A 12,720-nucleotide genomic window follows, 5' to 3' on the forward strand; every position below is an offset into this window, starting at 1 on the left:
ACTCGTCACGTCTCCGGGAATCACAGGCAGCAAAGCTGTAATCTGTAACCACCAAGTCCGTCAAGAGCCTCGAACCTCGTGCGACAATACATTTTATCACACAGGGCGTTGCCCGTACATTTATGATTGGTCAAGACTAGCTGAAGAGATACCGTGGTTTAGACTTGGTTCTCTTTGGTTGGTGCACAGACTCAGATAGTCTCTTGGCAACACGATCCTCCAATCAGCATTCGGCCGGCCTGTGGAAGTCCCTCCCTACTCTGGCACCATCATACTCATTTGTTTTCTCCAACGTTTCTTCAGATATAGCGGGAAACCATAATGTTGCTTCCTAGCTCTGCGGGGAGCGCGGCTCCCATACAAAGTGAAGGCTGGTGCGATGTGCTGTTCTGACTACCTCTTTGTGTTCCCTCCGTCTCTGCACTCAACCTTGCTACCTTCAATATTGCAAGTTAAACACTTTCTCATGTGACTTTTCCCTTCGTTCCTGTCCACCCCATCAAAACTTGGGGGGGGGGGGGGTGATTGGGTCCATTTATGCCTAAGTCACAGCACATACAATGAGCACAATAAGCAAATAATGTAATAATAAGAATCTTGTAATGTTATATAAAAATAGACTCCACAGCGCATATAAGATGAAGTCTACCGCTACAAGCCAAATTAATTGTAATAATATGATATTAAAATCTGTAAAAAGATCTCATTGCTGCTAAGAACGTGTACAACAGACATTTTATTTAAGGGCAAGTTCTTAAAACAACAAGTCATTAACTAACCAATAAGTAACTTAAAGTACAAATGCAGTGATAAAGTCAAATGTATTTGATGTTCCTAACAGTGAAGTAAAATAATCATGGTACAGTAAAAAGCAAAGGCAATCAGGCATGTACATGTACATTGCTTTCGTTGTTTGTTCTACACTTCTGTAAGAATTTGTTTGACTTCGGTGTAGGTAAGACCTTTGTATTCACCACTGGTGTCATACTGAAGCACGCTGCCATTATTGCAGGTTATTTTCACAGTGCCAGTGTAAGGCAGGTTAATCGTGGCTCGACCGATTGTAATTTCAGCTTTCACCTTCTTTCCTGCAGGAACACATATGGTAAAGCTTACCGTCTCCGTTCTCTCGTCAGTGTTTTCCAGATGGTAAGAGCTCTCTGTTCCCACGGTCATGCTGAATCCAGTTGTAACCTCCATTACCTCTGGAATTCCTGCACTCACTTCTACACTCAAAGTTGCCTCCATGCGGTTGGTCACAGTCCAAGAGGACATCTTTGTAATCTTCTTGGAGGATTCAATCTTGTTTTCTTGGTCGGCTGAGGTGTTGTTGGTGTAGACGATGGATTTGATTTCTTCTACAGTCACCTGCGGTACAACTTGGCTCAGTGTTGGGTAGTTGACGTCCATCAAAACGGTTTTCTTGACAGCATTGAGGAACATGAAGCCCATGTTGTCAACGTCACCGCCACACATTCCAGCAACCCCGAAGCAGATTCCAGAGCCAACATCTATGGGGTATTCTGTCTTCAATCCCCAGCTGGTCATTTTGGCAAAGAACTCTCCGGAACGATTTGTCTTGAATTTTAAGGCCCCTAGACGAGTACCTGCTCCATTCCCCCACAGCGACAGAGAGGTGAAACACTCCCCAGGCTCAAATATATACTCTTGACTAGAACCAGATCGTTTCCCAAAAAGTCCATCCCTTCCATCTGTGAGGAAGATTTGGACAGCCTTCACCGTCGATTCTCCTACCCACACATTAATCTGCTTTAGCGTGGCTCCAGTACTCTCTCCAGTCAAGGAAAACGAGCTACCACCGTTGCCACCGACTGTATGCACGGTTGTTGGATAAGCCATCTTGCAGGTTTTAGATAAGATCTGAAATGGAAATGTTCAGTTAAATACCACTGCTTTAAATATTTAACTAATGTGTTTAAAATGTCAAGAAAATTTGATTTTCAGCATGGAATTGCACGCAATTTCATTGTTACATCAGATATTGGAGAAACACTTTAAAGACGATTTTTGATCTTTTTATTTTTCTGAGTCAGGATAGTAATTGTTTATTGAATATTTATCAATTTATTGCAATTAAGCATTCCAATATGCCTTGGCCTTATAAGCTCTGCTCCTTCCAGTCTTCCTGCCTGTGATACCGGATGGCTCACGGCTTCACATCCCATGCACGAGGAAGGAGTGCTACTTATTTTGGAAACCCCCCATATAGGGTGTATACTGGGCTGGCCTAAACTAGAACTGTAGGCTGGAGTGGACAACGTAGCTTTTTAGAGTGTCAAATTAGTTGAGAAATTGTCTTGCTAATGCGTGATTGAAAACATTTTCAGAATTGTTTAAACTGCAGCTTTTTCTAGCCTGCGGGAAAAGCCTTTTTGGTTCTGAATTTGGTTTGCGCAATGATCTATAGGCATTACGGTACACAGTGAATAAACAATGCAAATGGTCCAAAAATGACGGGAAGTTCACTTGATACTACTACCCAAACTTGTTGTCCATATACTTACTTAATTTAGCATAAACAACTACATATATTGTTTTAGCAGCTCATACCCCTTTTCCACCAAAGCAGTTCCAGGGTTAGTTTGGAGCCTAATCTCAAACCTGTTCATTGCTTTTCCACCGCCAAAGAACCGGCTCTCGGCCGGGAAAACGGGTTCCATGGTGGCCCCAATTCTTTGCTGGTTTAAGACCAAGCACCGCTTCAGAGTCATGTTACAATGCGAAACACATATTGTAGTTAGTTATTTGAATGAGCAATGATAGAAACAAATTTGTAGAGTAGCTGTATTTGACAACTACTCATGATCTACCACATGCTTCTTTCTGTTCGACATAAAGCTAGTCCCCCCACCTTCTTCCTTACATTAGCTAGGAAGATGAGTCACACACAATTTAAAAAAGAGCAGCATTTTTTAAATAACTTTATTGAAAAATATTAAATATACAATTTATTCCAAAGGTAATGTTTTAATATTAGTATTTTAAACTTTGATTGGACGGCCGGCATTGCGATTGGTAAGCACTGCAATTGGGCAACATTTCAACTATTCCACTATTTCACTGCCAAAAATGGAAAAATGCAAGGGGGGTGCTGCTTTGGAAGAAGAGCATGCAAGCACATCTTTGAATAAGTACAAAATGGGTAAGAGGCACTAGAAGTTAAAAAAGCAGGTTCAGTTAAAACGGGGCTAGAGCCACTTCATTAAGTCATAGAAGGGTCGCTACTTGAACCAAGATAAACAGGCTCTAGCTCTAGCACTGAACTGGCTCTAGGTTCTTGTTGGTGGAAAAGGGGGAGCTAATTGTCCCTTGAATAATGTAATTTGGGTATCTCAATGTACTGTAGAAACTGCTAAATGTGGCACCGGCATTGCTATAATTCTGGCCAGTAGGGGACTAGCCATACATTGCCCAATGGACGCATTTGAACACCGTTTCTTCAGTTTGTTCTGAAGAAAAGCACAATCCTTTAATTCTATTTATTCTAATTCTATTCCATTTGTGGCTAAGCCGGCATTGCTGTAAAAGTATGTCGGCCGAATAAATCGTAGCATTAAGTGGCAGAATAAGCCCAACCAAGGGGATCTTAACACATGATGCATAATTCCTAGGCTGGCAATTATTTAAGGGGTGACCCTTTGAACTGGCTAGCAGTGATCTAAACAATAACATAACGTGCTTTGTATTTATGTAAAGGATTTTGAGTAGTCAGCACAGGGTATTCTATTACAAACAAATATTGAATTATGGCTCACCTTATTTGATATTTGAGTGTTGGTGAAGATAATCTGAAAGCGATTATTTTAGCAGCAGCATCAATTAATACGTTTAGGATACGGTTTAATGAAATATGTGAATTACAAGCAAGTAGTTTCAACAAGTCTGTATATGAATGTTTATAATCAAAGACGATGCTCTAATATTTATGCTTCAGGCAGGCTCCACCCATAATACTGAGGGTTCTTGTCATTGGTTAATACATTTCACAGGCTTTGTTGTTTTTATCCTACAGTTGACGGTAACTCGCACAATTTGAGTTGTGCTTTTTATAACCTTCTAAAATACTTGGAAAGTAGTTGCTCACCTGACCCGCGCTTTCCCAAACGTGCCTTGCTGTATAAATGGTATGCATCTCCTACACTGTGATGTCCTTCTAACTTTGTATCCTGTGGTTTTAGACTTATTATGCTGGCTGTCTTAAGTACGCACGCAATTTCAATGTTACATCAGATACACTTTAATTGAAAAGCTGGTTTTGATCAGTCAACTGAGACACACCATACAAATCAGAGTGGGAAGGAACGGTAATACACATTTATTTGCTAGTTTGTACATAATACAATAATGCAAATCATAATGATAATAATTTGTATTATAACTACTATGATTGATCCTCACCTTGTTTGAAGAGCTGGGAAATGTGGGAATGGTGATGATCCCAGATGATGCTCAAACATTTATACTTTTATCAGAACACACCCATGATTTTGACGCTTCTTGCCATTGGTTAGTGGAAAAGAAAGGCTTTGTTTATTGGAGTAGCAAGTGTGGGGCAATGCAGAGTAAACATTCTTCATCATGGTGTTGCTTGTCTTGAATATGATGGCTAGGATTGTTGGGATCCGTCCTAATTTTCTCAAGAGATGAATAGTTGGTTAACAGGTTTTGCGCTTCCTGGCAAATGTCTAATGTATTATAGGGATGTGTAGATTAAGTAACGTAGGTTATGATGGGTCCAGGTGCCTCTCTTTGTGAATATATTACATATTTTAGTGAGTTCCCCAAAAATATTATTCTGAACGAGGAGCACATTTCGTCAGTCCCTTTAATCAGTTTGTCAAAGTGTCAGTAGCGGTGACGTGCGCTGAGGTAAGTGGCAGGGGAGGCAGCCGGCATCTCAAGATATTTACTATATTATTATATATAGCTAAACAATAAGCCAGAAAAAGATTAGGCGTATCCCAAAACCATGTCAAAAGCAGTATGGCAAAAATGCATGCAACATACTTTGCAAGTGCAGCTGAAGTAGGTACCTACTACAACTACAAAAAGTAATATGCAATTTGAGACAGCGTTAGCAAAGAACTTAGATGTTCTTCTATACTCTGGCATCAGTCGGCCAACCAACCCATGGCCATCATTCATTATCATCAGCTGGGGCTGCTTCGGATCGAATCTGCTGGGGTCTCTGGTCTTTTGTTTTTTATTATAAACCCACGTTCTGATATCCATACTTATTCTTGAGCTGTTTTTTGGTTAAGCCAAACTGCTACCTAATGCAATGGCGAAAGTTTAACTAATCATTTAGAAAGAAAACTATACCGTTGTTTGCCCTGAGGTTCAAGTCTATAATAAGTTACTATTTAAATATTTCTCCTTTAAAAACGATAATACATAATAATAATACAATACAATACGTAATACAATACAGGGTAGTGCTGCACGATTAATCGAAAAAAGATCGTGATCTCGATTCAGACACCTTTACGGCGATCCTATGACGTCAGCTGATTATTTATTTTTTTTAATTATTTTTCTTCTGAATAATACCAACTTGCAATGTCAATCATACTTAAACGATGTAAAGCAAATATACTGATACATTTAACATTAAAGTACCATGATCGCATGCAAATGGTAGTGTTCTGTCTGTCTCTCCTCCTCTCATGCAGTGTTAACACTACAGCCACTCGTGTTGCCAGTTTTTGCGGAAGGAATAAGCAACCAGGTCTATGAAAACAAGCGCAAAAGAACATGAACACTTTAAACCAATATATGTCGGGTCGGCTATTTGAAAATAACCTATCTACAAGCACACAACTGCAACAACCATTATTACTTACTACCAAGCAACTTTACAGAAAGATAAGCCCAATGTGGCTTATAATAAGTATACCTGGCAACAATCACTGACTGCAGCACGTGAGGGCAGGAGCCGGCAGTATGTTTACAGAAGCGTTAGCATTAGCACTGATTAGCAAAGAGTGACGAGAGCGACTAGTAGTACAAGAAAAACAGAAATGAGTGACACAGAAATGATTGATGAGGAGGTCGAGGACAATGACAACAACACCGATGAAAAAAAAAGATGTGACTGTTTTGTTTTTATATTCAGCACTGTGGTGAGGTATTTTGAGTAACTGAAGTGCATTCCTCCCTGTAACAAACAAGTTGGTGTTGTTGTACAGTAGTTGGGTGTCCTGTCACTGTGGACAGGTGCTACTGCAAAGTTTACATTTTGTTATTATAAAGCTGCAACAATTCTATTTTTTATGTTCAGCACTCAGGCAGCAGCAATATCTTTATTTTAGTTACTGTATGTTTTGTTACCAGAGAGACTTGAGTTTAAGTCAAGCACTTTGTTTAAAGCCACAGTAGTTGGCTGTCAAATTCATTTTAGTTACTCTATGTTTTTGCTACAAGAAACTGAGACTTGGATTTAAGTCAAGCACTTTGATGTTGATGGTGTCTGTTAAGCCACAATAGTTGGCTCCAGGTTCCACATTTTGAATGTAGTAATGTTTGTTCAGTATTCAGCAACTACTGACTAAAGACAACGTTTTTGTTACAAGAGAGACAAATGTTGTCTGTTTAAATTCATTGTACTCTCGTGACGTCTAAGAGTAAGAGTGCAATAAATATTTTCTTTGAAACGATGAGAATCGTGTGAGAATCGTGATCTCAATTCTTATAGAGGAAAATCGTGATTCACATTTGAGCAAGAATCGTGCAGCACTAATACAGGGTACATGATCTTTATCTTTTAAATAACGTTAACTAAAGGGAACAATCTATTTGATACAGCTGAAGCTCTGGCCTTCCTTAAAAACTAACTAATTTAATAAAAATCACAGTTGCATTACACACAATGCACTGTTTTTTGAGAACACAAATTTGAATCGTAACTAATGTAATTTTTACATTCTGACGAAAATAAAAATAATTATGAATACAAATAAAATAAAAGAAGCCTCCCGTGAGTTACTACAAGCTATAAAGTAGATTTAAAACACGTTTTATAGAATAAAAGATCACTGCGGGACGTTGTAGAATGCATGTGTGCACCACGACAAAGGAGCCTTATTCACTTTACATTGGGGTTGTTTGCGTGGTGCCGACACGTAAATGTAACAAAGTTCGTGACTCCACCACGCATTGTGGTGTAAAGGAGTCGTGGTGGAGTCACGCATTCTGGTGAGATCAGGTTGGTTCTTGTTCTCCTACATGTTCCGTCACAGCGGCTCAATCTAGCAGCTCTCAGTACGGACACATGTTGAGACGTGTTGCTGCAGCTCACCTTCAGCTCTCTGAGAGATGGCTGATGTTATTTGTGTACTTAATTATATTTAAGTACTTACAGTATGCAGAATTCGGAGTATTCTCTGAATCGGGTGCCTTTTGGGTCTTTATATCTTTGAAAAATGAAACCAAAATGTTTGGTCATAACATCAGGTAGTGGACTACATGTTCCCACCTCAGGCTCAACATATAAATAATTAGGCCTACGAGGAATTTCCTTGAAAACATTTAACAGGGTTGAAGTTTTTGACAAAAATTAGGCATGAGACCTTGTTTAGCTAATATATGGCACCATGGAAGTCAAGGACATTACAACATTGTAATATTTTGCAAAACTATTACTTATTTACTATTATTAATTCATACAACAGAGTTGAAATGTTGAGCTTGTCAATGTTAATCTGAAAATACAAAAACTGAAATATAGGTAAGAGAAGAAACTGACACTTGTGTGATGTAATTCCATCCCTGCAGATCACACATGGACTGACCCTCCCTGCAGATCACACATGGACTGACCCTCCCTGCAGATCACACATGGACTGACCCTCACTGCAGATCACACACGGACTGATCCATTATTTTAATAGGAGGGTAAATGGTGTGGCGTGACGGGGTTGAAACAAACTGAGGGACAATATTGCAATTTCATAGATAATTCAAGTATTTTTTCAGAATTTCTTTTTGATCAGTTAAAGTTGACAAGCATAGGATTATATTATCAGCAACATTTTGGGATAATTGGCCATTTTGATTTTTTTAATATTAAATTAATATGTAATAATGCTTAGTGAGGACATGCAAATATGTCTGTCTAAGATAACAATTTTTTTTTAAAACAAAATATATATTTAGTTTTACATTGTAATGCAAAACAACCTGTTCCATTAATTCATTGCTTTAAAATACATTTTGTAGTTTCCTTTTATTTAAAATGGTTGAGGTAAGCTTGGGGGACTCAAAGGGCACCCGATTGTTTGTCTGAACACCTTGTTTCTCTTGTGCATTAAGAACACTTGTGTTAGGGCATGAATTAACAATAAATAGGTTATATACAGTATAAAATACCACGTACTGTCCGCCCTCCCATGCCACCCTGGCATGACCTCTTGCCTCCCCTTTGCCCCCCCATGTAAAATGTTCTAGAACCGCCACTGTATGTACAGCACATTGGCTAGACCCAAAATCGTTTATAAATATGCTATATAAATAACATTTGATTTGATTTGATTTATATAGACGCCGGAGTCGGGCAGCGTCAGGTAAAAAAAAGTTATTTAGCCTTCCCAAACCTGAGCCTCACGCGCCGCCTATGCTAGCACCACTAGATGCACTTTCAAAAAACGTGCTGCGTTGTGATTTAGTGGTTTCTATGCAACGCGGAGTGTTGCGTTCATGGTCTGTACTAGTGTAGGAATTTGGCTACGGGAGGCTAGCTGGGCCACTCGGGAGTTGGTTCTGGGCCGCATCTGGCCTGCGGGCCGCCATTTGAATAGGCCTGTATTAGAGGGTAACAGGTTGCAGAGAAGGCCTAGCCCGGCACAGGGAGTGTGGAATGTAGCCACTGACCTACTCCTATACCTCTAACCAATTCAGGTTCCAGTGGGGACCTCTCTCCCTGCGTGCCTCTCCAGCTCTGCTTCCTACTTCTTACTTGCTACCCTTTTCCCTCAACCTATCCTAAGGGAGTGCATGTACGTAGACACGTTAGTCTAGCTGCTATAGGCTTGGACTGTTGAGGAGGGCACCTTACTCCGTCTTTCTGGCTGTTTGTACCTGTGTACTCATGTTCGGAATAACCCAGCTTCCCCCAAATCTCTTTTTTGTGTCCATATCTACGGCGGGATCCTGAGTCGAGGCTAATCATGTTGCTGTGGTCGTGTGTCCTGGATCCTGAGTCCTGAGCACTGGATCTGAGTCCTGGATCCTCTATCCTGAGTCCTGGATCCTCTATCCTGAGTCCTGGATCCTCTATCCTGAGCACTGGATCTGAGTCCTGGACTTCGAGTCATGGCTGAACCTGTCTCTGCGGTCCTGCCAGACTCTCACCATACTACTTCCCTGATGGCTCCTACAGGATTGTTGATATCCTCGTGGATTCATCTTCTTATTACAGACACATGCATTTCCAAACATCTGGACTACCTATGTTGCAAATGTATTATCTCTTGCATTTACACACGGCATCTGTTGCTCACGTATGTGACCAACAGAGGGATCCCTCCTCTGTTGCTCTCCCTGAGCTTTCTCCCATGTTCCCTTTAAACTGTGGGTTTTCTCTGGAAGTTTTTCCTTGTACAATGTGAGGGTCTAAGGACAGAGGGTCTGAGGACAGAGGGTCTGAGGACAGAGGGTCTGAGGACAGAGGGTGTCGTATTGTCATACTGATATTCTGTACAAACTGTGAAGTCCACTGAGACAAATGTAACATTTGTGATATTGGGCTATAAATAAACATTGATTGATTGATTGATTGACACACACACACACACACACACACACACACACACACACAGGTGCGGGTGTTTGTATCAGTTCTGTGGAAGTCACACACCCTGACAGTTTCATTGGAAGAACATTGAGAAATAATTGTTGTGCAAGAAGTAAAAAAGCAGGAATGTACAACACACACACACACACACACACACACACACACACACACACACACAAACACACAGGTGCGGGTGTTTGTATCAGTTATGTGGAAGTGACACACCCTGACAGTTTCATTGGAAGAACATTGAGAAATAATTGTTGTGCAAGAAGTAAAAAAGCAGGAATGTACAACACACACACACACACACACACACACAGACACGGGAACCTCTCCCTTTCTCACGCTGCATGAAACAATGTATCATACCTTCTCACAGGTGCGAGCTCTGTGCCGAGAAAGGACAACCTCTCACTTTCTCGCAGTAAATGCCCCTCCATTACTGTCTCTCATGTAGTTATATTTGTGCCTTGCTCACATGTGACTCATTGACACAATGAGGATGCAATTTTCTGTCAGAGAGGCTCTGGACAAATGTTTTAAACCAGATGAAGAAGAGATTGAACCAGACATAGAGGACGATGTCTCAGAAATGGAAGACAACAGCTATCCAGACTATGAGCCTGACCAACAGTCAACAGACCAGGAAGAGGCCCCTGAGGGAGAGGCCCTTTAGGGAGAGGCCCCTGAGGGAGAGGCCCCTGAGGGAGAGGCCCCTGAGGGAGAGGAGCCCTGAAGGAGAGGCCCCTGAGGGAGAGGAGCCCTGAATATGTAATGTTCTCTAAATGTTCATTGACGAAAACAGTATCGGTGTCTTATTTTATATGTTTATATAAAATGCAACAAGCTGCAACAATGTCAGGCATATGGTTATAACTAAGGTCAACGTAATAGCTTTAATGAACAACACCTTGGTCCAAAAGCTTTTTCAACCACCACCCTCGCAGAACAAAGTGTGTTAGAAAAGAGGAGATGAAGAGACCAGGAGGGTCAGAGCAGGAGGAAGAGGAGGAGATGAAGAGAGCAGGAGGGTCAGAGCAGGAGGAAGAGGAGGAGATGAAGACATTAGTGAAGGAGAAGAAGACATGAGGAAGAGGAAGTGTGAGAGGGTCAGAAGGCAGAGGAGACTCCAGCTGGACCACATGGTGTGTTCTTGTTCTCCTACATGTTCCGTCACAGCAGCTCAATCTAGCAGCTCTGAGTACGGACACATGTTGAGACGTGTTGCTGCAGCTCACCTTCAGCTCTCTGAGAGATGGCTGATGTTATTTGTGTACTTAATTGTAATTAAGTACTTACAGTATGCAGAATTCTGAGTATTCTCTGAATCGGGTGCCTTTTGGGTCTTTATATCTTTGAAAAATGAAACCAAAATGTTTGGTCATAACATCAGGTAGTGGACTACATGTTCCCACCTCAGGCTCAACATATAAATAATTAGGCCTACGAGGAATTTCCTTGAAAACATTTAACAGGGTTGAAGTTTTTGACAAAAAGTAGGCATGAGACCTTGTTTAGCTAATATATGGCACCATGGAAGTTGGACATGGACATTACAACATTGTAATATTTTGCAAAACTATTAATTATTTACTATTATTAATTCATACAACAGAGTTGAAATGTTGAGCTTGTCAATCTTAATCTGAAAATACAAAAACTGAAATATAGGTAAGAGAAGAAACTGACACTTGTGTGATGTAATTCCCTCCCTGCAGATCACACATGGACTGTCCCTCCCTGCAGATCACACATGGACTGACCCTCCCTGCAGATCACACATGGACTGACCCTCCCTGCAGATCACACATGGACTGATCCTCCCTGCAGATCACACATGGACTGACCCTCCCTGCAGATCACACACGGACTGATCCATTATTTTAATAGGAGGGTACATGGTGTGGCGTGACGGGGTTGAAACAAACTGAGGGACAATATTGCAATTTCATAGATAATTCAAGTATTTTTTCAGAATTTCTATTTGATCAGTTAAAGTTGACAAGCATAGGATTATATTAGCAGCAACATTTTGGGATAATTGGCCATTTTGATTTGTTTAATATTAAATTAATATGTAATAATGCTTAGTGAGGACATGCAAATATGTCTGTCTAAGACAACCATTTTTTTTTAAAACAAAATATATATTTAGTTTTACATTGTAATGCAAAACAACCTGTTCCATTAATTCATTGCTTTAAAATACATTTTGTAGTTTCCTTTTATTTAAAATGGTTGAGGTAAGCTTGGGGGACTCAAAGGGCACCCTATGGTTTGTCTGAACACCTTGTTTCTCTTGTGCATTAGGAACACTTGTGTTAGGGCATGAATTAACAATAAATAGGTTATATACAGTATAAAATACCACGTACTGTCCGCCCTCCCATGCCACCCTGGCATGACCTCTTGCCTCCCCATGTAAAATGTTCTAGAACCGCCACTGTATGTACAGCACATTGGCTAGACCCAAAATCGTTTATAAATATGCTATATAAATAACATTTGATTTGATTTGATTTATATAGACGCCGGAGGCGGGCAGCGTCAGGTAAAAAAAAGTTATTTAGCCTTCCCAAACCTGAGCCTCACGCGCCGGCTATGCTAGCACCACTAGATGCACTTTCAAAAAACGTGCTGCGTTGTGATTTAGTGGTTTCTATGCAACGCGGAGTGTTGCGTTCATGGTCTGTACTAGTGTAGGAATTTGGCTAAGGGAGGCTAGCTGGGCCACTCGGGAGTTGGTTCTGGGCCGCATCTGGCCGGCGGGCCGCTATTTGAATAGGCCTGTATTAGAGGGTAACAGGTTGCAGAGAAGGCCTAGCCCGGCACAGGGAGTGTGGAATGTAGCCACTGACCTACTCCTATACCTCTAACCAATTCAGGTTCCAGTGGGGACCTCTCTC

The 12,720-nt window shown here is 40.9% G+C and overlaps 1 protein-coding gene across 1 annotated transcript; it reads right to left on the bottom strand.

Annotated features, from left to right (window-relative positions):
• Positions 1-514: 514 nt before the first annotated feature.
• Positions 515-4,436, bottom strand: LOC117444569 (aerolysin-like protein). Its single transcript, XM_034080040.2, has 2 exons — positions 4,420-4,436; positions 515-1,881 (listed from the first exon to the last, which is right to left on the bottom strand). The coding sequence occupies exon 2, from the start codon at positions 1,858-1,860 to the stop codon at positions 919-921; it is 942 nt and encodes a 313-aa protein (XP_033935931.1). The 5' UTR covers positions 1,861-1,881; positions 4,420-4,436; the 3' UTR covers positions 515-918.
• Positions 4,437-12,720: the final 8,284 nt, after the last annotated feature.

This window comes from Pseudochaenichthys georgianus, unplaced genomic scaffold (genome assembly GCF_902827115.2).
Source record: "Pseudochaenichthys georgianus unplaced genomic scaffold, fPseGeo1.2 scaffold_837_arrow_ctg1, whole genome shotgun sequence".
Taxonomy (NCBI): Eukaryota; Metazoa; Chordata; class Actinopteri; order Perciformes; family Channichthyidae; genus Pseudochaenichthys; species Pseudochaenichthys georgianus.

What these genes read in the sequence shown, in the direction of transcription:
- LOC117444569 (XM_034080040.2), bottom strand. Translation starts at nt 1,860, where the DNA reads ATGGCTTATCCAACAACCGTGCATACAGTCGGTGGCAACGGTGGTAGC.